The sequence below is a fragment of the Lactuca serriola genome, chromosome 6 (genome assembly GCF_051521515.1).
Source record: "Lactuca serriola cultivar US96UC23 chromosome 6, Lser_US96UC23_V15, whole genome shotgun sequence".
NCBI classification, from domain to species: Eukaryota; Viridiplantae; Streptophyta; class Magnoliopsida; order Asterales; family Asteraceae; genus Lactuca; species Lactuca serriola.
The window spans coordinates 9,499,057-9,525,856 of NC_136413.1; the positions used below are offsets into that span (position 1 = coordinate 9,499,057).

Consider the following 26,800-nt stretch of genomic DNA (forward strand, 5'->3'; position numbering starts at 1 on the left):
CCTGGTAATACATATGTTCTCTATTCTCTACCTTTCATTAATGCAGTCTTAGGGTTTTTGTAAGGCGATATTAGGGTTTTTATAAGGCAATTTGTAACGACCAAAAAATCAAGGGTAAAAATTTCAATTTTAATATAATCAAACATTGATACCATTTATTTCAAACATTTCAAATCATCATTAAGTATAACATTTATCAGAGTTCATCCCAAAATCATTCATTGCGGAAATCATAGGTGTGTGCACTGCAATCAATCCGAGCTCTTCTTTTCCAAACCGAACCTGAAACCAAAACTGTGAACCGTAAGCAAAAAGCTTAGTGAGTCCTCCAGAGCATACCCCACACACAATCCACAATCCACATATTATATCAGCTATAGAAGTTATATATACTATATAACATTAGCTATAGAAGTTATCTCTACCACATATCCCTGCATAAGGACGTCATGGGCTCCCCCACATGGTCTTACACCTAAGTGTCATGGGGTCCCCCTATGGTCTTTCCCTCCCGGACAGCCATGGGGTTCCCCACATGGTCTTACATCCAAGTGTCATGGGCTCCCCCCATGGTCTTTCCCTGCTAATATCATATATAATCAAATAGCATATCATGTATCACAAAAGTATCTACATATAACACGTACATAAACATGTAAGGATGTTGTGAGCCCCTCAGGGTCTTATACAAGTGTGCCATGGGCTACCCCACATGGTCTTCCATGCAAGTATCACAAAGACAACTAGCATATCACATATCATATAATCACTAACATACCACTTAACATAAAGCTAACTATCATAGCACATATCTCTACTACAGGTAGTGTACCACACAACATAAAATGGGCCGACCTTGGTGCCTTAGACCCATTGGTATGGTGAGAAGACTCACCGTGCACTGCAGAAGCTTCACGTATAAATTCCTTAGTTGCTGCCCCGACAACTTCTTGAGTTGTCACTTCTAATCAATATACCCAATTAGCAATTGGGTCCCATACCATAATCCTTAATCCATGCATGGGGTAAAATTACCATGCTATCCCTGGTCCAGTATGATCCAAAACTAAGGCTCAAACCCAAAACAATAGCCCAACACTATAATGTCCATAAAACCATCAATGGCCCAATTTTCCAAATTGGGGTCAGACCTTTCTAATAGACCTTATACAAAAGCCCAATAATATCCTTAGTCAATAATCATGTTTCCAATTGGCCCACGAAGGCCCACATCAACCTAGTCCAGGAATTAGCCCAAACCGAGTCCCATAACGCTAAGTCCATTTCTATATTGGGCCATAAGGCCCAATAGGCCAAACTATTCCATTATTGGCCCAAATATACATTCAGGCCCAACTATCAGCAAACACAGTCCTACAACCATTAGGGCCCAAAGGTCCAAAGTCCACAAAGGCCCAAGTCTTCCTGAGAGTGTACGCCCAACGTACCTCTTCTGTACGCTTAGCGTACTGGGCAAAAGGGTTGTACGCGCAACGTACTACATTGTACGCCCAACGTACAAACGGTTGATGCACAAAATCTAATAAGTGCTTAATGCTTCAAACCAAGGGACCAAATTGCAGATCCAAGCTCTACCTAACGTCTTAATCCGTAAAGTCACTGACTTTGTGACTTTGCATGCTCCAAACAAACCCAAAACTCCGAAAATGGCATTCTACTATCATAAAAGAGACCCTAACTCATGAAACAACCCATTAAGACCTTCGAGATGGCAATTTTCTGCCGTAGGGACTCATTTAACACTGAGAGTGGCAACTCTAAGCCTAGGAATCAGATTTGAACCATAAAGCTCCATCCTTGGGACCAAAAAGGTCCAAAAACCCATCATAATAGATCTAAGCATTTAAGGGGAAAGTTTAAGACTTTATACCTCAATATGATATGAAATGAAGCAACAATCTCGGATCTACAACTTCTCTTTTGAACCACCACCTTGTTTTGCTCTTCTCTTGCTTGGAAAATGGATTTACAACACCATAATGCTCTCTAATGTCCACCAAAGCTCCAAGAACACTCATGTGAGGATTAGGGTTTCATGGTGGTTGTCTAAAGATGAAATGGAGCTTGACCAGTGAGGCATATTATTCCTTTTATAGTGGCATAGTCCTAAAATTAGGGTTTAGAAACTTTGAGCGTACGTTGGGGCTGGACGTACGCCTCCAACACCCGCGTCCACTTTGCACCCCTACGTTGGGCGTACTTCTCGTATGCTGGGCGTACTTCCGCGCCTACCACCTTTCATTCATGGTTCCTTCTTGCCACTTTTCTCCATTAAGGACCAATATTGCCAATAACTTCAAAGTGCTATAACGTCTTCGTCCCAAGTCCGTTTCCGACGAACTTTATATCCACGAAAAGGTGGCGAGAAGCCCTACGCTCCCAGTTACATCCTCAATCCTAAAAACCTTCTGAATAGTACCTGAGATCCATCAAAGACTGACTCATCAGATTATGCTTATGCCCTTGTCCTCCGAAGACACAATCGAACACTTTCAAAACCGGGTGTTACACAATATGGTTAACTTACAGTAGAAAATTAGTTATATTTGCAAATCAAAGTTAAATATAGGAGTGTCTTTTGGCATTCTGTTCATTACATCTAGTTGAATCACTATTATATGCTACAATTTAGTGAAGATTCGTCGCTCATCTTCTGCTCCTTTAAATTTGGTACTTGGATATGCTTATAATACTGAATGAATCGACTGAAATGTCTCAGATCATGATAAGATTGTTGATTTTGAGATGAAGCTGACAGACATTGATAGTAAACATCTTGGAATACCAAAAGCAGAATATAAAGCCATTATTGGAATGTCATCATTAGAGTTTGCAAGAACATGGAAGGGAGATGGCGACGATGGGTAGTATATGATGTAGTGATGGTCAATCTTGGTTGTGAAAGCGGGTAATGAAGGTAGAGGGCAAAACAAGGGAAGGAGACTAGTCGTCGACGATGATGTTGTTGGCATAGATTGGTGGATGACAGTGGTGGTGGCAGAGTCTGGTGGTCGACGGGTGGTGGTGGCGGCGGATAATAGAGGCAGCAAGTGTTCTTTATGTTCTTAAGTGTCTATATGAATGCATATGTGTTTTGAATTTATGAGAGAGGGACAGGGAGAGAGAGAGAGAGAGAGAGAGAGAGAGAGAGAGTATTTTTATTTTTTTTAATTATAAAAAATATTTAAATAAGTAAATAAAATTGAAAAAGCCGAGGGCAAAATCGTCATTATCAAAAAAATTAAAGTAAATTGGACCAAAGTGTTAAGAAAATGAAAACATTTGGACCATGAGTGCTAATCTCTATCTTTTTTTTATCCAAAGTGATAATTTCCAACTAAACACACAGACTATTCTTGCAATTTTGTCTTGAGTTATTAAGATATAAATTGATATACATTTATTTTTTTGATTTGTTTAAAAAATTAATTGGTTTGCAAATGAAGTCTATAGTCTTTTCAAAATTTTAGAGATTACATTGGTGTTATATTACTATTTATTATAAGGAATAAAAAAATGGGTGACAATTAAAACTCAAAAGAAAATAGAAAGGCTTTGTAGTCTACATTTTTAGGGTTTTTACATCCTGGTCATGTTTCCAATTTGTGTGCTCATTCATAGGATTTAAGCTCTTGTGTGGTAAGGATTTGATTCGCTTTAGTTTTCTTAGATTTGTAAAAAGGCTGGAAGTTCCAGAAAGAACATGTGGTCCTTTGGCGTTATTGCTCTTAAGACATTTTCTGACGACTCCATTTTGCCTTCGTTATCTGTACATAACTAAGATCCGATAATGATTTAATTGGTTCTTTCGAGTTCCATGGTTCCAATGAGGGTGTTGGAGTTGAATTCCATTGAGTCGGTGAAACTTCATATTCAAAGCTATAAGGGGTTTGTTGTGAAGAACTAGAAGTTGGTTTGTGGAGGTAAGGTATTATCCATGAGTAATTGTTTGTTAGGGACCGAGTCAAGTACCTAGTCAAAAAGCATGGATTTATCTAATCAATTTGATTGGTGCGTTCATGTAGCACCTAGTTTCTGGTATGTAAAATTTATCTAAGTATTTTGCATTTTTAGCCTTGGACTCGGCGAGTTGTAGGCCCGACTCGCCGAGTAGAGACGGGATATGGAACACGTTTAAGTTGGCGACTCGGCGAGTCCATATTTTGGACTCGGCGAGTCCCCGCTGTCTGATGAAACCCTAAATTTCAAGGGCTTGCACCCTATTTAAACCCTCTTATTCGCCCCCAAGCTCGCCCCCTTCACCCTTAGAGCTCTCTACTTCGTCCAAGCCTTGTTCCTTGTGAGATTGAAGCATTTTGGTGTGTTTTCTTGAAGATTTTGAGAGGAAAGGAGAGTAGATCAAGAAGAGAAGAAGGAGGTCAGGCATCTTGGTGTTACTTCAGTGATTTCCTTGAGGTATAACTCGGTTTCCCTCTATTTTCATGCTTATAGTCCCTTATAACTCCATGAAAGTCCTTCTTGAGCCTTTCCCCAAGCTTGATTGTGTATTAGGGTTTGTAATAAGTTGTTTAGCCTCTAGATCTAGGCATGATTGAGCTCCAGGAGCTTGGATCTACTGCCTTTATGGAGCCATATTGCATGAAAGCCCTAGATCTACTCTTTTAGTGCATTTTGAGCCCTAAAACCTTCATTGGTGTTTATTTACACGTAAAGTTGGAAACTTTACGTGTTAATCAAACCCTAGAAACCCAGATCTATGTTTGGCATGAGCTGGATTCAAGCAAAATCGAGTATATAGTATTTGCATATGAAAGACTCGGCTAGTCGTTCATCGGACTCGGCGAGTCGAGTCGCGAGTCCCCGAGTTTTCCCCCTTTTCGTATTTGCTGAGTGGAGCAGTGAGTCACGGGGTGTGACTCAGTGGGTCGGAAGCCATACTCACTCATGAAGGAACTCGGCGAGTCAATGCCCTGACTCGGTGAGTTCAAGGCAATCTTCTTGTCCCAAGAACAGACTCGACGAGTTGTTCATACAACTCGGCGAGTCTCAGCATAGCATGTTCTTCAGATGAAGATGAACTCGACGAGTTGTTCATACAACTCGGCGAGTAGGATGAAGGACTATTGGACCTTAGTTTAGAAGGAAAACTCGTCGAGTCAATGCCTAACTCGACGAGTAGAGACGGGATAATGGTCAAGCGAATGGATAGGGACTCGGCGAGTTGGCAAGCCAACTCGGCGAGTCGGGTCAACTGGAAGTTGACTTTGACTTTGACTCTTGGTTTGGTTAAGGGTAAATGGTCATTTTACCCTGAGGTCGTTTAGCAATATTTGACTGAGTGTTTTGTGGGATTTATAGCTGGAGGATTTTCGGGGCAGCAGCAGCAGAAGACAGTCAGTTCCCACACAGATCAACAACTACTTTGAGGTGAGTTACCTTCTAGTAGCGGTGGGTCTACAGCCACAATGTCGGCCCACCAGTAGGAGTTGTATGTTAGATGATTGTCTTTATGATATCATCTAGGTTTGATACTACCTGATATGTTATATGTGATAGTAGTAGTAGGAGGGGAATAGTCCCCAAGTTCGGTCGTTAGGACCGAAGGGTAGATCAGACACCCCAGATATGTCTGATAATATGTTATGTTATGATATGTGTGACAGTAGCAGTAGGGGGTGGAATAGTCCTCGAGGATCGGTTGTTAGGACCGATGGGTAGTCAGCACCCCATAATGGCTTGACATGGGTAGTCGGCACCCCAAAATGGCCGTACCAGGTAGGTCGGGCATCCCATAATTGCCCGACAGTATGCATAATATGTGATTGTATGGTATGTGGTATGTTGGGTGAACTCACTAAGCTTCGTGCTTACAGTTTTCAGTTTTGGTTTCAGGTACCTCTTCTTCGAAGGGGAAGGAGCCGGCGCGGTAGCGGCACATCACATACACGCTTTGTATTCCGCACTATGAAATCTTCCTGGGGATTTGTACCCTGACACTATTATGTTTTATAAATGTTTTTCCAGACACGCAATATCTTTTATGAAACAATGTGATCGGTGAATGTTTAATTCCAATATTTTACTAAGTATATGTTTTAAAAATGAAAATTTTGGCTCGTATTTTTGGGATGTTACAGTTCATCATTTGTGGTTTATGAACATATGTAATGTTTTGGGGCTGCAATCAGGTTCTTTGGTTGGAGAAGATGAATCGGGGAATGGCTTCGTACAAGAGAAAGAGAGAGACCCTTTGTATATTTAATAATTATGAAATATTCAAGAAAATGAAAGAAAATTAGAAAATAAATACCCCAAGGGTATTAAAGTCATTTCACTTTACTGATGGACCAAATCCACAACAAAACTAATTCAAAATGACCTAGAAGCCAAAAAAGTCGAGGTTTGGACTAAATTTCAGAAAAAATGCATACCATAGGGACCATTTTTTGCAGTTTTGTCTTTTAATTAATAAATATGTTTTAATTTTGTGAACTATTTTATATAACCTCTTATATTTTTTTTCTTTTATTTTTAAACATATACAACATTTTTTAAGTAAATAATAACGCGAACAAGACAAAAATATAATTACTCTTTCAAGTTATTTTTCCACTATAAAACTTATGTCTAACAATTTAATAAAAAAATGTTGAAAGGAAGTTTTTGTAGGGACTTGAAAGACTAATTAATCTATAGTTTTAAACTTTTCGTTTTAATAATCTTTGTTTTGGATTATATTATGTTTGACAAAATTAATTTTTATTTGTTTAAAAATATTTGATAGAAAAATATAGATATTTGAAATATATAAAATATAAAAGGTAAAAGTTAGAATTATATCAAAATTTATTGGAAGCACTTTTTGGGTTAATGTTCGTACTTAAAAAAAAAAATTATCTCATTTTTTTAAACTAAAAGTTAAAATTCTTAAAACTATAAATTTCTTCTTTCAAAAACCCGTTTGCAAACACTACATTAAAAAAGGTAAGACAGCTAAATGGTTTTTATCCGAAATCATTGATATGTAACATCAAATATGCAATTACTTGCAAGTCATTAATTTTGTAACCTATAAATCACACACTCACTCCAACATATACATAAATGAGAGACTTCAATAACTACAATGGTTAAAAATACTAATTCATCATTTTAAATTTAAAAATATTATCTTAAATCTTTGATGATATAATATCAATAAAATCTACATACATTTAAATCTTCATAAAGTTTTAAAGCTTTACCAAAATATTAAAAGATTATACCATCTTTCTTGAAATTATAATTATAATTATAATCGGTCTATATTTAAAGCTTCCAACAAGATGGGTACAAGTATACAAGGCGGGAATGGAATGCAAATGGAATCCTGATGAATTAATTCATAATAAAACATTTTTTTTTTATTTTTTAATTTTGAAAAAAGTAAAAGGAACAAAGCCAAAGAAGAAGCAGCAGGCCAGCAAGAGTCGTCTATCTCCTTTTTCATCTCTTCCAATCTCTCATCTCCAAAACTCAGAAAAAAACCAGCTTCAATCAGTATACGCATTTCGTGGATCCACCTTCAAAGTTTGAAATTACAGTAGAATTAGAACGTAAACCCTATCCCTTAATGTTAATTTTAACAAAAATCTACTATTTCTGTTCAACAGTTTAGTCGGTGATCTTCTTAAGGTATGTTATCTCTTCCATGTCGCTTTATTAATTTTATTTGTTTTTGTATATGACTTCAAGTAGATCTGCGATGGAATGCTTTCGTATGGATTTATTTCATCAATTAGCTCAATTTATAAATTGGATTTGACTAGATTTTGGGTAATGCTGCTAGCATTTGATAAATGCGTTAGGGTTTTTGTGGGGTTGTAATTCTTTTTCGTACGTTTTATACATGAAATCGAGTTACTTTTCCTGAAATTTGAAATTGGGGGTCGAGAATAATGGAATTTAGAATTGCTTAACAATGTTGCCCAAACCCTTTTATGAAATTTGGGAAAAGTCTCATTTGATTGTTATCTTCTTCTGGGTTTTACATATAATTTTAACAATTATTCGTACTTTCAGCACTATCTCCTAATATTCAAGGAAGCAAAAGTTGAGCTAGTTTGTAATGGATCTTCACCAAGATTCAAATGGAAGTGCAGACAGCCAATCAGATGGTTTAATCAATGGAAATGACACATGTCTTCCTGCTGCTAAAGTGCCAGAATTGACAAAACTTAACAGTTTAGAGGTTAACAATCTACTGCTTTTCTTTTCATTAAACTGTAAAATCTACATTTTGCTCTAATTTATCTTCACCTTAATCCAAATTCAACTTCTATACACAGAATGCATCTTCTCGATCACTTTTTAAAATTGTTCACAAGATTCTTGATGACACCATTGACAACAAGAAAGAAGATGTACCAGATGTAAGTCAATTATTGGGTTCTAAATTCTGATAAATTACCATTTCTGTAAAACATTTCAATAAGTTCATCTTCTATCATGTAGAGAGTTGCCAGTGTATTAAAAAAGCTCATTCAAATGACCGAGCAACAAATTTCAAAGCAAGCAGAATATTTCAAGAAGGTAAAGCTTAAAGATTTTTTAGTAATATTCATATTTCACTTTAAACTTATATAATATTGTTTTTGTTTTTTTTTTGTGTGTTTATAGCAAAAGAATATATACAAGACACGTGAGGAGAAATACCAATTAAAATTTAAAGTGCTTGGATCTCTTGTTATTGGAGCTGCAGAAGAAAATGAGCTCATTAAGAACCAACTCCAGCTTATTAAGTCTGAGAAAAAGAAGATAGAAGACATAAAAAAACTTGAAGATGTAGAATTAATTAGGCTTAGACAAGAGAAAAATGAGTGTAATTTAGAGATTTCTAAATTAAAACAGGAAATAGAAATCACAAGGGATACATATGAGACTCGATATGTACAACTTGAAAAACATGGGATTGAAGTTGAATCTGAGCTGAAGAACAAGATAACAGACCTTGAAAATCTTCTTATTGGATCAAGAAAGAAGGTGAAAGAACTTGAAAAGTTCACAGAATCCAAGTTCTTAAGATGGAAAAAGAAAGAACGTGGCTACAAAAACTTCATGGATTTCCAATCTGGATCTTTAAAGGAATTAAGAATTGGTTCTGAATCCATTAAGCAAGAAGTTCTGAAGACACAACAGATTTACACTGAAGAAATTAATCAATTTGGTAAATTTTCATCTTTTACATCTATCTTTTCTCATAAATTAAACAACATTTGTTTTTACATCTTGTGTTTTTTAACATTTTGTGACTTTGAATAGGAATGAAGATTCAAGGGCTTGTAGATGCTGCGCAAAATTACCATACAGTCCTTACAGAAAACCGGAAGTTGTACAATGAAGTACAGGATTTGAAAGGTATTTAAAATGCATATAGAGATATAAACACAATGTGTCATTAACCATTATACAATTTTTACTAATTTCTTTTATTGTTTTTACAGGAAATATTAGGGTTTATTGTCGTATAAGACCATTTCTCAAGGGTCAAAGTCAAAAACAAACAACCATAGAGTATATTGGCGAAAATGGTGAATTAATTGTGACAAATCCTTCAAAACAAATCAAAGAAAGCCACCGACTCTTCAAATTCAATAAAGTTTTTAGCCCTTCAGCAACACAAGGTTTTTTTTTTTCCTTCTACCATTATCATTTTGTATTATATTATATACACAATAACACATTCTTATGACTTTTTTATAATTTTTTTTTTACAGAGGATGTATTTGTTGACACTCAACCACTCATTCGGTCGGTGTTAGATGGATACAATGTATGCATATTTGCATATGGTCAAACAGGGTCTGGGAAGACATATACTATGGTAATTATTAAATCTTTATGTTAATAAATTTAAATTTTATCATACAATATTCGACTTATTTTATAATTTTTTTTTCTAGACGGGGCCTAATGTGTCATCTCCAGAAGATTGGGGAGTAAATTATCGAGCTTTAAATGATTTATTTCATCTCTCTCAAACAAGAAGAAGCTCATTTGAATACGAAATCGGTGTTCAAATGGTGGAAATATATAATGAACAAGTTCGTGATCTGTTAACGAGTGACACTACTCAGAGAAGATATCCTTGACTTTGAATTTGACTTTGACTTTGTAGTTTGACTTTTATTTAAAAGTTTTGACCTTGACTTTTCACACACTCGGGATATGGAACTCTACTCAACCGAATGGGTTAGCAGTACCTGATGCCAGCATGCACCCAGTGACATCAACTGCAGATGTTTTGGAATTGATGAATTTAGGGTTAACAAATCGGGCTGTGGGGGCCACCGCTTTGAACGAAAGAAGCAGCCGGTCCCACAGGTGAGAATGGTTAATGATAATTTTTTATTTTTTTTTTGAAGGGCAAATTGGAGTGAAGTACAGTGGTATTCCTTTCTTTTAACGGGTGTGTAAAACTTTTATGAGTCAGTGTGTTGACTGTTCATGTTCGTGGAGTTGACTTGGAGACAAATGGTGTCCTACGTGGCAACTTACATCTGGTTGACCTTGCGGGAAGTGAAAGGGTTGACCGGTCAGAAGCAACAGGAGACAGACTCCGTGAAGCTCAACACATCAACAAATCTTTATCCGCTTTAGGAGATGTCATTTTTGCCCTTGCCCAAAAAAGTCAACACGTCCCATACAGGAACAGCAAGTTGACTCAAGTCCTACAGAGCTCGTTAGGTGGACAAGCAAAAACTCTCATGTTTGTACAGCTGAATCCCGATGTGGAATCCTTTTCAGAAACTATCAGTACTCTCAAATTTGCCGAGAGAGTGTCGGGTGTCGAGTTGGGTGCAGCCCGTAGTAATAAAGACGCCAGGGGCGTTCGTGAGCTCATGGAACAGGTACCCAAAACCCCAAGGGTATTTTCGTCATTTCACATCACGTTAAGTGGTTTAACATGACACGACACGGCACGACACTTTTTTTATTATTATATGCAGGTGAGTAATTTGAAAGACGCGTTGAGCAAGAAAGATGAGGAGATGGGGAGGTTACGGGGTGGGAAGACGACGAATGGGACGCCGCCACGTGGCGAGTGTTTGAGTGAAAGTAGTTCGCATAAAGATCTGAATGATGATGATGATGATATTGAGATATTGGGATTAGGGGAAGATGATTCAGAAGAGAGATTAAGTGATATTTCTGATGGTGGACTTTCAATGGGGACAGAGACTGATGGCTCACTCAGTAGTATTGTTGAGCTGACTCTTTTTCCCGGAGCTTCAAAACCGCCTGTTGAGAAGTGAGTCTGTCTCTTACCCAAATGTCTTTTTTACCCTTTAGGGCCAAATTCGTCTTTTTTGTAAATTCTTTTGTCTTGTTGTTTTTTTTTTTCAGGCCGAATGTACCGGCTAAACTTCCGAGGCCCCCGCAAAAGGTGGCGGCTTCTTCCAGAAAACCGGTGCAGACAGGTTCTTCTTCATCTTCACAACGGCTTGCAGCAGCACCTTCTAGAACATCATTGACCAAGGGTTTGCCACGTGTCTCATTAAGTATGTACATCATCTTACTTAATTGATCATTCTTTTTTTTTTTTTTTGTGAAAATTGTTGCTAAATTGAATGATGTTTTCAGGTTCTAGTGGTAAAAAGTCAACTCCCGGAAGCTCTTCGGTCAAACCTGGTGTGAGAAGGTGAAGATTGATCTTCAATGGCATGACTGTTACGTAAGATAGATTAGCATTGACTGTATGTTATTCATGAACTTTGTGTTCATGGGAAAACAATTGTGGTTGTGAAAATTTAATATATGAAAACAGTGTTAGAGTGTTAGATCTAGGGGTAAAGAGGTCAAGATTTTCTTGATCGATTGTGGAAAGTGGATTATGTTATTCAAGATTTAGGGTTGATGATTATTGCTATGTGTTGTTTGATACTTTATTTTGTAGGTGTCCTATAAGAGAAAATGAGAGATAAGGATCATGGGGTGTCTTTTTATTTATTTGATATGAGTAGAAATAAAGATGGAAGTTACATAACAAAAATGAAGGAGAGATGAGGGAGGAAAGTACTATAAACGTTTATGACATCTTTTTCATTTTGATTATAGACAAAATTGCTTTAGAATTTTAGCAAATGGACCTACAAACTACAAAGGTATTGTCTTTGTACCGAAAGTATGCATGTTCTATTGGCTTTGTAAAAGTGGGTTGATTTTATTAAGATATTGATTTTTGTCGGTGGTGGTGATTAATGGACAATTGTGACGATCTTTTATGGTGGTGATCATGGTCACTTCTCATGTCTTCATGTTGTTATGGTAATAAAAGGATTATTGAAGATTTGAATACATAGTTCACCAAATATCTCCATAGGTGGTGGTTAGATAGATTTGAATACATGTCCAAACATGAGTATGATCATAACATACTCATGTCTCAGACATGTGTACATGTGGTTTTTTGATGAGGTTGTTTACTTTACATACACATGTTTATGTCCATAATTGCACTCATATTCACATATTTGACATTAACATTAATATATATGCTTTTGTAGTTTGGTCATATAATTTGATTTGATTACATGACCCGATGTGTGATCAAACCCAATTCTATGAAAATTGTTATTGGTTTTTCTGGCTAAAAATATGACATTTGAACACGACCATTCCTAACATATTTCGAAAAAAGTTCTTTCGAAAAATACACTAATTTTTAAATATATTTTTTCTACACTTTCAGATATAAAATTACAAACAAGTATTATCAAAATCAACATTGGAAAACAAATAGGTTAAACTATCTATATGCTCATGTAAATTTTGTACTAAACATCAACTCTAGAGTAACTTCTTCTACGTCATCTAAGATGTTTCTCTTTTACTAAATGCCCTCATCATATTTTTTTGATTGATATTTATAGTCACATGTCTTACCAATAGTACCTTATACATGCTTCTTGTCAACCTCTACTATTTGACTTTAAATAATTTTTTTTTGGAACGGTGAATTTTATAAAACTAACAAGAAGCTAGAAAAAAACAATTACATCAAAGTTGTACAAGAAATATGATTATGAAGCCAAGAATTTCAGCTAATCTTGACTTTAATGTACCTATTATAAATCCAAAAAAATGACCTATAAACAACATCATCAAAAAGTAAAGATTTCCTAGGAGTAGCCGCTCCAAAAATCGAAGAATTTCTGAAATTCTAAATACACCAAAAACAAACCAAAACCACTCCATTAAAGGCCTTTTGCTGACTTGGTCTCAAGGAGATAGAATTTGACCGCAAGATAAGAGACTCGACAGAAAGCTAGGTCGGAACTTGAAGATCCCACCAAACAGCAATACGTGACTATAAAACAATCAACTCGGCACAACCTGCGAAAATATGGTCAATTGTCTCCACACTGCAGGAACAAATGGGACAGGTAATCGTAGGGGTGACAATTGATGACACAACACGACAAAAATACACGACACGAAATTGGGACGAAACTGAATTTGAATTCATGTTCGTGTCGTGTTCGTATCAAGTATAAAAAACATGACGTCGTGTCGTGTTCAAAATTCGACACGAAATTGACACGATTTAGCATTTGTCAGTCGTGTTTTTCGTGTTTGTCGTGTTATGTATGATTAAGTATTAATTAAATTAATTAATTATTATATTATGTAATCTTTGTCGTGTCGTGTCGTGTTTGTTGTTTTTTAATCGGTTCATTTTCGTGTTAGTTGAATAAAACACGACATCGTATCGTGTCGTGTTCGTGTTATAAAAAACATTGTCGTATCGTATCGTGTTGTTTCAGACAAAAACACGACACGATGACCCGATTTGCCATCCCTAGGTAATCGAGTCCACTATAATATCCTTATGAGATAGACGCTCTACTATCTAGTAGGGATGCTGAGAAGCATGATTCCAATCTTGTAATTTTATAAACCACTTCATAATATGGTTTTGATAAACATGATCATTATTTTTTTGAATCATGATAAAAGCATGTTGCAATCGAAAGAACACATGCTTATTGATAAATTTAGAGGTAAAAAAAGATAGAAAATATATATAAAAAAACATATTGTAAGTGTGTTATATGCCATATTTTTTAATATAAAGCATTCATAAATTACAAACTTGGTCTTTAAGCTTAAAACTAAAATAAGTTAGAATATTGTAAGTCACTTCCTACTTATAATAATTAAAAACATGTAAAAAAGTTGTCGGTTCTTACTGTCACAAAGACAATCTTTCTCACTTGCTTATAAAGTGAATCCAAAAAATTGGCACAAAATGAATTAACTACCGTAAGTTCATATTACTATAGTCTTATCCAAATCTTAATGAAATTTGAAACTATTTAGAAAAACTCCACCACATAACAATGTCATATTATGATAACAATGACATGCATAAATATAAAGAGGAAAGAAGGAAAATTAAATGCCTAGAAACATTAAACAATCTAAATGATTTCCTTCTTTGTTCACAATCTAATCGAATATATTCATGACAAATTTTTGGGCTTGGAAAATATTAAAAAAAAGATTTTTATTTAGTTGTTGTCGTATGTTTGTATTGCCATTTAGTTATAATAAAATTATTTTCAAAGTGAAACCTTTAGGATCTTTGAAACAGTCCAAAAAAGATAATAAAATAATATGAATTATGTTTTTCTTCCATGAAAATTGTATTATCTGATTCATTTAACACACGAATTAAAAATAAATTTGGTACATGTTTGTCTAAGTTTGTAATTGCCGGTACTTGTTTATATTACTTTTGTATGCGATGGCTTATTGGTTTGATAAATAGGTTTGCTTAAAAGTACACTAGAACAATATAAAGAAAATCATAATTCAGAATTTGCAATGCTATAAAATAGTGACTATTACTTTTACTTTTAGGCTAACTTTATTATGTATTTTCAAATCAACAATTAAAAGTGTTAGACTGATGAGAGTGGACGCGGTAGGACCGCACCTCCGGTGCCACCTAGGCCGGAACCCCCCTCCCCTTTTATTCCTTATGGGCAAAGCCTTATTTATCTAAAGAGTCGGTTACATTATTGCAATCACATGATTACAAGACGACAAACTATATTTACATTTTAGAGCCTTAGACTATTATGGGTCATACACATTTTATGTCACATTACATTATTACTAACCGACAAACACTTTATAATTATTATCCTACCGATACTTTTTTTATATAATTACAAATAATAATTACATTTCCTTCCACACGGAAATGATACGTGTCTTCAATAATGTCTTTGTTCGTCATGACTTGCATCCCAAAGCAGTCTTCCTAGCCGATCTATCAGATCCTATGACTTTATGGGATTATTTTATTCATGGATTTATCGATACCATCTATTTAGAATAATACGGCGATCCAAAATAATGGAATAAAAGACCTAGGAACGAGCAAGGAAGATTTTTAGCCCCAACGACAAATGAACCTAGGGGCGGGGTATTTTCGGGGAGTAGCCCGCTTCCCATTACTCAATAGGGCAATTCCTCGCACATAATTAAAGGCACCAATCTACATTGCATCAACGAACAATATTATGATACGTGTTGGTAGGATAATAATTATAAAGTGTTTGTCGTTTAGTAATAATGTAAGTACTGCTTTATTCCTTATGGGCAAAGCCTTATTTATAGCCTCTAAAAAGCCGGTTACATTTTAGACTATTACATTATTACAATCACATGATTGTAAGACGACAAACTATATTTACATTTTAGACCCTTAGACTATTATGGGTCTTACACACTTTATGTCACATTACATTATTACTAACCGACAAACACTTTATAATTATTATTCCCCCACCCACCCACCCACCGGTTTGGGTGCGGCTAGGGTCGCACTATGGCAGCAGACGGGAGCACTCATTAGGTGATTGTGATTGAATGACTTTCTTACCCTTTGGAACACAAACAATGGATTTTTTTTTATTTATAAAAAAAAACTCAAATGTGCTCCTTGGGTGTGATATGAAACCTCATTTTTGTGGTAAAGAATGAGATAGTGTCTACGTGGTGCTGCGGTTTCATGAGGGAACATGACACCATTCCCTCCAGCCTTATAATTGAATTTTAATCCAAAAAAACTCTATGTTATAAACTTATAATTAATATAATAATCCAATTACATAAAATAAAGATTAACTTTTGATAAGCAAATTTTTATTTGATCATAAAATAATAAGTTTATAATAATATTTTTTATACGTAAGTTTTATTGATTCTTTAAAGGGATAATGACTTGAAAGGGTGACGAACTTTCGATTTTTATCACATTTAGTCACTAAACTTTTTTTCGTTATCTATTTGCCATTGAACTATTGAAATTGTTCACATTTTATCCTTATGACCGACTGTTACCGGTCATAAGGGTAAAATGTGAACAGTTTCAATAGTTCAATGACAAATAGATAACGAAAAAAAGTTTAGTGACTAAATATGAACAAAATCGAAAGTTTGTTTCCCTCTAAAAAGTTCAATGACTAAATGTGAACAAACTTTCTCTTGTATTATGTTTTAGCAAATTATTTGTTTTTGTTAAATTGTAGCAACATTTGTTGATGAAGAAATCTATGAAATAAAAAAAAAAATAAAAAAAAAAAACAGAACCCTGAAAATATATTTAAAAAAAACAAAAAACCAAAACCGAAATAAAAAACCAATGGTTTGACATTTTCCAAAATAAAAAATCAAAATTTCCAATCTGATTTTGGTTTTACAAAAAAATGAATCATTCTCACTGATGTGAATTATGACCATTAGTTTGGCATGCGTAATTTGTGACATCCCATGAATATGTAGTTACAACATCGTCTGAACTCGTAATTCATAGTAAGGGGTTAGAGTATCATCGCATGAATACGTAGTTACAACATCTCCTGAACTCGTAATTCATCACCTACAGGTTATAGGCCTGCTGGTGTTTCCACTGAGTTGTCTAGAATAGTCCGTGGTCGCCATCTATACTCTGATAGATGACTACATCGCCACATTGTCAGTTAAGGTTATGGTATCTCCTTTCATCCTACATCACATATTCATCATCATCGATTTACCTAATTATCATCACCTATCTCTCATCATTTTATTTCATCACACACCAACTATTTCATCTACCCATGTTTCATCCGCAACATATTTGTAGATATAAAATAAATATACCGTTTAAATCTTTTAAAACATGTATAAAATCGTTCATCCAACATAGACAACAAGTATTCAAATAATATGCATACATAGCACGTAATTTATATAAAATACTTCATATCTATGTGTAAGATGAAAATAACTATATATACCATAAAAATCCCATAAATGTTTCCTAACTTCGAACCCCAAGGTTTACTCTACTGAAGCTTCATATTCTCGGCTCTCTGGACCTAGAAGTGTCCAGATCTATCACACCAAAAAGCTCAAGATAGCTCTTCCTTTCACTCTACACACTCAAGCTCGCTAGGGTTCTCACTTATGGGAAAGGTAGTCACAATTGAAGGTCATAAGTGCCTTTAAATATGGCTCGGGCCCAAAGATTTAGGGTTTCTGCCAACAACGCGGACTCGTCGAGTCCATTCATTAATCCGAGTCATCAGTCGCGACCTTACTCGACGAGTTGAGGCGTCAACTCATCGAGTCTTTCTTCTTAACTCAAAAGAAAAATACTTAAATTATGATACCTGAAAATCCGGATGTTACATTTTGTTTTTTTATTTCATAGATTTCTTCATCAACAAATGTTGCTACAATTAAACAAAAATAAATAATTTGCTAAAACATAATACAATAGGAAGTTTGTTCACATTTAGTCATTGAACTTTTTAGAGGGAAACGAACTTTCGATTTTGTTCACATTTAGTCACTAAACTTTTTTTCGTTATCTATTTGCCACTAAACTATTGAAACTGTTCACATTTTACCCTTATGACCGGTAACAGCCGGTCATAAGGGTAAAATATGAACAATTTCAATAGTTCAATGACAAATAGATAATGAAAAAAAGTTTAGTGACTAAATGTGACAAAAGTCGAAAGTTCGTTACCCTTTCAAGTCATTATCCCTTCTTTAAACCCTTAATTTTGGACTTAAATTGTTAGCCTCGATGGTATGGTCTAAAAAAACATATTAATATATTCTTTTAAATTGAAAAACATATTAATATATTCTTTTAAATTGAAGTATATATATGTTCATTCATCCAGAAAATATTAATTTAAATGTATTTATATAATGCTAAACATAAAATACTTTTAAGTAAATACTTTTAATCAACTTAGAAGTAGAATAGAATATTATATATTTCCAACTGTAATATAAGCAAACTGTATATAACATATTTTTTTAATAATGTTCATTTTAGAGTACGTATTTTGAAATTGTATATGCAAAAATTGTATAGAAAATATTTTTTTAATAATAAGCTCAATCTCATTACTAAATAAAGGACCTATTTATCTAAAAAACAGTTGCCAGAAAAAATAGGCAAAAATGTTTTTTTTTTCTTTTTCTTTTAAGTTGGATGGAAAGATACTTGTAACTTGTGTGATCTGATAGATTCGTTACCCCTATTATAGATTTCATTGCATATAAAACCTCCACTAAACCCTCACTCCTTTGAAATTAGCTTTACAGAAAATGAATCCAACAACGTTAAGCCCTATGCTTCTTTCTTTATCGCAATCCAACAATCCATCCAGGTTTCTAATTTTTTCTTACGCTTGTTCGAATTATTCGTAAATTTTTATTGTGTGGGATTATTGCACAAATCTAGTAGAACTGTAGAAATAGCGCACAAGACCTGGATATTATATAACCATTGATAGGAACTTGTATACGCTTTCTTGTTGTTTAGAAATTGAGAACCGTTTGCTTCGATAAATTCATGTCAGTAGTACCTGGATTTGGTTTATCTATTAATTTGATGTGATTTCAATCTGCATTTTCCTTTTTGTGGTTTTGGTGATTTCGGTATTGCCTAGGGTTGACTTGCTTTGGTTGATCAAGTACTACATATTATGAACTCGAATATGATTCTGTTCTTAGACTCATTGATGTTTTTTTAGCTTGTCGTGACTCAAAATCAGTGATTTCAATGGGCAATACACAAAAGGATTCAAATTTAAGACCCATAGGTTATATTCTGAGCAAGTTTTTTAATAAGGTTACCATGATGTGATTGATTTTGCAGTTGTATTGCTACTTCTCCACCTGCAATCTTTCTTCTCAAAGGGAATTCTTGAATTGTATGAATCACATCAATGACTGGGGGTTCTCAATCTCGTACAAGTGACAAACCTTCAATCAACTATAGATATAATCCTCATGGAGGACCTTTTTTTGACCTTGTGGATGTTACTCGTGAAGATTATGCTCCCAGTTCCCATGATAGCAGGAAACAACCTTCTCAAAAAGCTGAATCCAGGTCATCATCCATAGTCAGCACTACTGATCTCATATCAGGAGCTGGCCAATTATGGAATTTTGCCACCTCATCTCTTCCTGTTTTACGCCATAGAACATCAACACAGAACAATGATAACCTTCAAAAAGCAAACACATTTTATTATCCAGCAGAAGAAGGGAATGTGATTGCATCTATTCCCTCTGAAACTCAGAATGTCTCTATCAATCTTAAAGCTAAAACTCATGTTTCACCTACAGTAGATGTGCAAAAAGACCTGGATTCTTTACATGTAGCCAAAAAACTCTCTTCTTTTGATTGTTTCAGTGATTCTCACAATTTCTACCACCTTTTGAGATCCTGCAAAGAAAAAAGGGTTTCTAGTGTAATGATCTCATATGAATTCCAAAATGTATATGGATGGATGACTGACATACAGCTTTCAGGAGCAACCTATAAGAAAAGAACCGATTACTGCTCTAATGCTGGAGAAATAAATGGTGTTGAAACAATCAATCCAGATGATGCTACTAGACTTAATGATGTGACTACATCACATGAAAATACAAACAATATGATCAAAAGTAGTGCAAGTGTTATTTCTCTGTGCTCAGATTATCTTCTTCATCCTATAGAAGAGAAAGAGAATGAGTCAAGTGAGATGAGAGAGGGACAAGATAGTAAATTTATCAACCAGGAAGTTTGTACATCAACATCATATAAACCACAACATGGAGTTGCAAAACAAGAGCATGCTTTTGCTGGAGCATTTGCTGGAATATTTGTTAGCCTGTGTCTGCACCCCATGGATACAGTGAAGACTGTCATTCAGTCATGTCCTAGAGATCAAAGATCCATTCCATATATTAGCAAGTCAATTATATCTGAAAGAGGTATTATGCACTCTTACTCTGTTGTTATTGAAGGAATTTCATTAAAACTGATTCTAATCTTGTTTTTTTGCAGGTTTATCAGGACTTTATCGCGGAATCACAAGCAATATTGCTTCTTCAGCACCTATTTCTGCAATTTACACTTTCAGTTATGAATCAGTAAAGGGGGCTTTGCTTCCCCTTTTTGCCAAGGTGAAAAGGGTTTTCTTGTGTTTTCTTCCATATATTTTAGAATTAGTTTTCTTGATGCTTTGTTTTACAAATTTCAGGAGCATCAATCATTGGCTCATTGCATAGCCGGAGGCTGTGCAAGTGTTGCCACATCATTTGTTTTTACTCCAAGTGAGCGAATAAAGCAGCAGATGCAAGTTGGCTCACATTATCACAGCTGTTGGTATGAATATGAATATGATCCTATTTGTTTTTTTTAATAACTTTTGACTTTTCTGGTCAACTAACTGATTTTGTAATTTTATAATCACAGGAATGCTTTTTCGGGGATTGTTGGGAAGGGTGGCTTTTCATCATTATACAATGGGTGGGGAGCTGTACTTTGTAGGAATGTTCCTCATTCTATTATCAAGGTTAGATTAGATTAGATATAATAATCCAACTTAAATTTTTGTGTGTAAAATCTAACAAAGTTTTCATATTTATTATTTTAGTTCTATACATACGAGAGTTTGAAAAAGATGATGTCTTTGCATCAAGCACATGCTCAACCAACCACAACATCAACGGTTTGTTTTTTGATCTTCAAGTTTTTTAGGTAATAGAATGTGATTAGTAATTAGTTATTAATACTCTTTTTTTTTTTTATAGCTATTATGTGGAGGAATAGCTGGATCTACTGCTGCTTTATTTACAACTCCTTTTGATGTGGTGAAGACAAGATTGCAGACACAGGTTTGTTTGTGTTTACTTTTTAACATTTTTCACTTGTGAATAAACAAAAGATTTGAATAAATAAAAGATACTCATATGAATAAATTTTGTGTAGATACCTGGATCTGTAAACCGTTATCATGGTGTTTTTGACACTCTTAAAGACATAGCCCAACATGAAGGACCCAAGGGTCTATATAGGTAATAAATTCACTTTCAAGAAATAAATTTATTATTGTTTTTTTTTTTTTTTTTCTGAAAATGGATGGATGGATGGAATCAGGGGGTTGACTCCAAGATTGGCCATGTACATGACTCAGGGAGCACTATTTTTTGCATCTTATGAGTCCTTTAAAAGGTTATTTTCTTTGGAAGCTGAACCTAGACCTATTCGGCTCAAATCTTCATCATAAAAAGTAAAAACCAAATAGCTTGTTTTTGTTGATTATTGAAGCATTTTTGAGGGGAAACAAATCAATTGATTCTTGTGAAGATGGATGGATATGATTGTTTTGATTCTTTTTAGTTTAGGTGTCATATGATATGATATGATATTAGAGTGCAAAATTCATGTAAAGAGAAGGATACTATCATATACTACTAGAGAAGATAAGATGTGTGAGGATCGAGGGAGGAAAGGAAAGGAAACTATTCTTTTTGTAGAATGTCGCTGAAATTAGTTGCCTATTTTTTCAAGTGCATATTATTTATTATTACACACATATATAATGAGATATGATTCAAATGTTTTCCCACTTGCTACTTCATACATATTCACCAACACACACACACACACAAAAAAAAAGATGATCTAATAGTTCCTAAATGACCCCATCAATTATACGTCAGCTACATTCATAAATCCAAAGAACACCCAAGTTTGATATTCTAAAAAGATAAAACAGATAAGGTAAGAATATATAAAAATCATAAAATTAGAAATAACTTGTACTTGCTTCCACACTTAACTCACTCAAATAGTCAAGTAATAGTCAAGTAAGGGTATCAAATCTTGTATTTTCTATCTGACATAACACAATATTTTTTTATATGACACGAAATGATATTATATTATTTTTAACTTAAACGAAAACGACTCAATTAAAACACGGTCAACACAATAAAAATAACATAAAATAACTACAATTTTATTTAATTCATACTTAATCATACAAGACAAACACTAAAAGAACATGTTAATACTGTGTTGAATTTTAAACACCAACACGATGTCTTGTTTTTTGTACATGATACGAACAAAAATTCGAATTTCAATTTCTTTTCATGTTGTGTCTTTATAGTTAAATGAGCTTCATGCAAATAGAAATCTCATAATTGTGAAGCTTATGCTAAAGAGATTTTCATCGGTATAAATGGTCCTCAAGTATTCTCGTAAAATCTTCAATGTGATTCTACATTGGTTTATAATCTAAGTTTTTCTAATAGAACCATTCAAACACGCATCCAACTAGATTTGAACCACCAACCTTTGGCTTTGACTGATGGACACATATCCGTCAACTCTCCTGATACTGCTAAGCCAAAGGTCATTTGGTGGTTCATAATCTAAGTTATTTTAGACGTTATAATTAACATTTTGCCCTTGGCAAAAATATAGTCTTAGTCGTAATTAGTGCAACATTAAACACCGTTTAATGCCAGAAAGGCTTGACTCTTTCTTTTTGCAAACAAGTATCTAGTATTTCGGCCTCAGCCTTGAAATGGAGTTACTGACTTCAGTTGGCATATCATAAAGTTAACAAGTTTTTATGCCATGATATCTATCTATCAAGAGCGGAAAATACCTTGGAGGATTCGTAAACAATAACTTAAGATGTATGAAGATCAAAATTCAAAAGTTGCTATCTTTTATTGCTATGCTTGTTTTGAAGTTAAGTTTCTTGAAATAAAGAAGCCACCCGCATTTGCAAACTTCCAATAACTTTCTGTTCAACAAGAAAGGAATGCACATTCTTTTGTATAACAGACCAACTTATTATTTATCATTCCAGAGATACAAATATTCCTCCATATCTTACTACACCACCTTCATATAACTTACAAAACTAAAACTAAATTTTTTTTTTTTATAAAAAATCCTCTTTCCCCGTGCCTTCTTAAAAGAACCAACAATATAAACAATTTTGTTTTCCCCCTCAAATTGTTCCTAACAAACTAAACCTATCTAAAGATTATGTAGGCTTCATCCATCATTCATGCACGAGACATTGGAGAAAACGGTGGATTAACTACAAAAGTAGGTGGAATTTCATCAACATTCTTACTTGATTTCCCTTTTTGCCCTTCTGCCACAGCCTCCATCAAGTGTTTGACTTCCTCCTCAATAAAAACCCTCAAAGAATCACATTTCAAAATCTTCCTCTTCACATCTCCTCCACATGCAACAATGGAAGCTTCTGTTCCATGCAACATACCAACACATATGGAGAACGCTTGTAGTGAACTTAACTGTGCATGAAAGTCAACCACATATTGTCCCTCTTCGGTCAACTTCATGGTCAAACCTGGCATCTTCTCTTTACTCCCCTGTATAAATAATAACATCATTATAAGTTTTTATACTCTATAACTTCTAATAATAATAAAGTAAAAAGCTTTACCTTGAAGAAAATCTCCACATCTGTTTTCACGTGATGATTGCCAAAAACAACAAGGGGACACCCCATGTCCCACCCTCCACAATCACAACCTCCACCCATTCGCCACCTGTCAAGTAATCGGGAGGCCCCACCACGAGCTTCACCTTCGCCACCTGGCAATGGCAAACCATGGTTACCTGAAGGGATCACCACATTAACTCTTGTTGGGGTTGAAGTTTCAACAACATCATGATTTCTCATATCCCCTTCTTTGTGTTTCAATGGAAACTGTAAAACAATGGCTGCAGTTTCAAGATCCGGATGTAAATCTTTCACAGGCCATGGATTTGAATTTGAAGAATTAATGTTGTTGACTCTTTCTTGGTCAATTTGGGTTTCTTTTGGGCGTGTAAGATCATATAACACAAATTCTGTGAGCATGGAGTTATTGAAAGCTCCTGGATTTATCAATTCTGTACATAAATAACAAGAAACTTGCATCTGAGCCATCATTAAAAACTCTTTACTTCCATTTCTATGATGATCCTTAGATGATCCATGTCCACTGACATTACTCGATCTTCTGTTTTGAGCCATGTGAAAAGTATACACCCAATTAAATCCATCTCCCATATTCCATGTTTTTGCAACCCAAACATCATGTGGATTCTTTACAGAAAACTCAAAATATGGCATCCCATTCTTGTTTCTCACCTTAAGAATCCCACTCAAGTGAGCAGCTGAAGAAGAAAAAGAAGAAGATGATGATAGGATTGAGCTACAAGAATCTTTTTTCTTACCCTCATCAGTGTTTGAGAAATCATTTAGCAATGATTTTCTCAAAGTAGTCTTTCTTGATGATGTTGCTTCATTCGGTTCTTCGATCTTGTGAGACTTTGACTTTGTGAAGGGGTCAAACATCTTTCTGAAAGGACTGAAACGAGTCTTTGATGAGGAAGAAGAATCGGTTTCTGATTTGGTGGGAGATTGGGGGATTGATAATCTTGAAGATAGAGATTTGTGTAAAGGGATTGAAATGGAAAGATTCTCCTTGTTGACTGAATTGACTGAATTATTATTAGTAGCCTCATCTGAACCACATAAGGAATCAACTATTATCTCAGATGAAAATGGAATATCACTTTTTCTTGAAACTTCAATCTTCTTTCTCCCTTCACTGAGTCTATTCATTTTGCTTGATTCTATGGAGCTTTGATACACAGAACCTCTTCTTGGCGCTTCTTCATCAACTTGTAACCTAATTGAAGGAGCAGTTCTACAGGATGCACTTCGGTATCGATTGAAGGTTATTTCTGTAAATTCCTTGTTTTGACTCAAGGATGATGATACTTCATTTCTGAACTTGGGTTTAGGTTTCTTTCTAACCTTTCTCTTTTCAAGATTTGAATGATGATGATGAGGAGAAGGAAGAACAGTCTTGGGACTTGCATCCACTACACAGTACTTTTCAAAATCCAGCTCTAAATCTTGACCCATTTATAATAAGATCTGCAGCCTTTAATCAGTAGAACACAACGGTTAAGTTTATTCAGAAAAACATAAAGAATTAAAAGCAAGAAACAGTAAAGAGTTTTGAATATAATAGTGTCATGAAAAGGATTCACGTTTACCCCATCTTTCACGAATCTCATTATACAGTTAGTTACAGTGATTAATCTTTGATCTCACCAAAAGCAAAAGCAGGAGTTAATTTCTAACTTGAGAGACAAGTTCAGTTGACAGAATATTTGAGCCCTAATTAATTGTACAAACGCTATACAAAAATCAAAACAAGCACTCAAGATATCTCTTTGAAGCAAAGTATCAAACAGGTGGAGGACATAGTGATAATGATAAAGAAACAAGATGATTAAAAAGTAATATAATTGCAATTATATACATACGCTTGCATTGCAGGCCAAACAAAGCACCAATGATTGTTGGGAGATCTGGCACTACTACCCCACCACCACCCACCAGATCTTGATAAAGTGAACCCTAAGTATCCGAAAACACAACACAAGTTATAAAATCATAGCTTCCATCAGCTTCAACCTCTTGTGTAAATGCTAATTTGCTTATATTCACTAATTCAGGTAAGGTCTTGAAAGAGAAAACCCAACAGATCTTTAGACCCTATTTTCCATTATTCTCCCGATCCTTAAGTTCTTAACACTACACATTTTCACCAACTCAAGAAAGATCTCGAAGAGCAAATCACAATGTAGATAAATTAGGAGCGGGGTGTGATGAGAAAGGGAGCAAACAATATGAATACTAATCAAACAAACAACACAAAAGCAAAAGGTGAACTGTGGAGAGTGAGAGAGGGAGAGAGAGAGTGAGAGAGGAGAGAGAAAGCATGCCTTGGAGTGAGAGAGCTGCTATTGCTACTAATGATAGGGTTTTCTCTCTCTATGAATAATCTGTATACGTGTAACTGTACGTATATGTATGTATGTATATGATCTACCAGTCTCTCTCATGGTTCCACAATAAGACACAGAGAAGGAGAGACATAGAGCTGCCATGGTTTGTGGTGATGTCTGCTAAAAGCATCTTCTTTCCTTTGACCCATTTTGCAATTCCTTTTTAATTTCGACTAAAAAATCACTTTACTTCCCTTTAAATTGATGGTGTTACAGTTTAACCCCTGTGATTTTACGGAACACTTGAACAATGTTAGATAAAATTTGATTTGAACTATATAAGTTTTTTTTTTCTTACTTATTCTACTTTTATTTATATAATCAAATTAATATTTCTTTCTATTACTTTACATTTCTAAAGTACAAATGTAATAAAAATATTATATTGTTATGTAGGAAATATATATTTTGTTTGATTCTTTTCTTTCGAGCTATTCCAATTTTATTATGTCTATAATTATCAATTGTCATACATGTCTAGTTATTGTTTTTTTTTTTTTTTATAAATTTATGTAAATAGTCTCTGTTTTATATAAAGTTATAGGTTTAGTATTTAATTTATTTCTTGATAAAGATGGTATA

The 26,800-nt window shown here is 34.6% G+C and overlaps 3 protein-coding genes across 6 annotated transcripts; 2 read left to right on the top strand and 1 right to left on the bottom strand.

The window, feature by feature from the left end:
- Nucleotides 1–7,373: 7,373 nt before the first annotated feature.
- Nucleotides 7,374–11,884, top strand: LOC145057327 (P-loop nucleoside triphosphate hydrolases superfamily protein with CH (Calponin Homology) domain-containing protein). The gene is made up of 14 exons (XM_079005140.1): nucleotides 7,374–7,656; nucleotides 8,044–8,212; nucleotides 8,310–8,393; nucleotides 8,476–8,553; nucleotides 8,641–9,187; nucleotides 9,283–9,378; nucleotides 9,465–9,644; nucleotides 9,738–9,844; nucleotides 9,924–10,102; nucleotides 10,180–10,344; nucleotides 10,454–10,871; nucleotides 10,971–11,272; nucleotides 11,368–11,522; nucleotides 11,605–11,884. Exons 2-14 carry the CDS (start codon nucleotides 8,090–8,092, stop codon nucleotides 11,664–11,666), a joined length of 2,496 nt encoding a protein of 831 aa, XP_078861266.1. The 5' UTR covers nucleotides 7,374–7,656; nucleotides 8,044–8,089; the 3' UTR covers nucleotides 11,667–11,884.
- A 6,664-nt stretch (nucleotides 11,885–18,548) lies between these two features.
- On the top strand, nucleotides 18,549–21,885 carry LOC145058696 (Mitochondrial substrate carrier family protein). The gene is made up of 9 exons (XM_079006600.1): nucleotides 18,549–18,707; nucleotides 19,199–20,304; nucleotides 20,378–20,496; nucleotides 20,574–20,698; nucleotides 20,789–20,888; nucleotides 20,970–21,044; nucleotides 21,127–21,210; nucleotides 21,305–21,390; nucleotides 21,473–21,885. Exons 2-9 carry the CDS (start codon nucleotides 19,269–19,271, stop codon nucleotides 21,600–21,602), a joined length of 1,755 nt encoding a protein of 584 aa, XP_078862726.1. The 5' UTR covers nucleotides 18,549–18,707; nucleotides 19,199–19,268; the 3' UTR covers nucleotides 21,603–21,885.
- A 1,275-nt stretch (nucleotides 21,886–23,160) lies between these two features.
- LOC145057830 (bromo-adjacent domain protein, putative (DUF3527)) lies at nucleotides 23,161–26,342 on the bottom strand. Of its 4 annotated transcripts, none has more exons than XM_079005738.1 (3): nucleotides 26,156–26,342; nucleotides 23,811–25,305; nucleotides 23,161–23,736 (listed from the first exon to the last, which is right to left on the bottom strand). In XM_079005738.1, the coding sequence occupies exons 2-3, from the start codon at nucleotides 25,284–25,286 to the stop codon at nucleotides 23,404–23,406; spliced, it is 1,809 nt and encodes a 602-aa protein (XP_078861864.1). In that variant the 5' UTR covers nucleotides 25,287–25,305; nucleotides 26,156–26,342; the 3' UTR covers nucleotides 23,161–23,403. The 4 variants fall into 4 exon arrangements, with proteins under 4 accessions (XP_078861864.1, XP_078861865.1, XP_078861862.1 ...); XM_079005739.1 differs by having other exon boundaries at nucleotides 23,811–25,298; nucleotides 25,694–26,342; XM_079005736.1 differs by having other exon boundaries at nucleotides 25,694–26,341.
- Nucleotides 26,343–26,800: the final 458 nt, after the last annotated feature.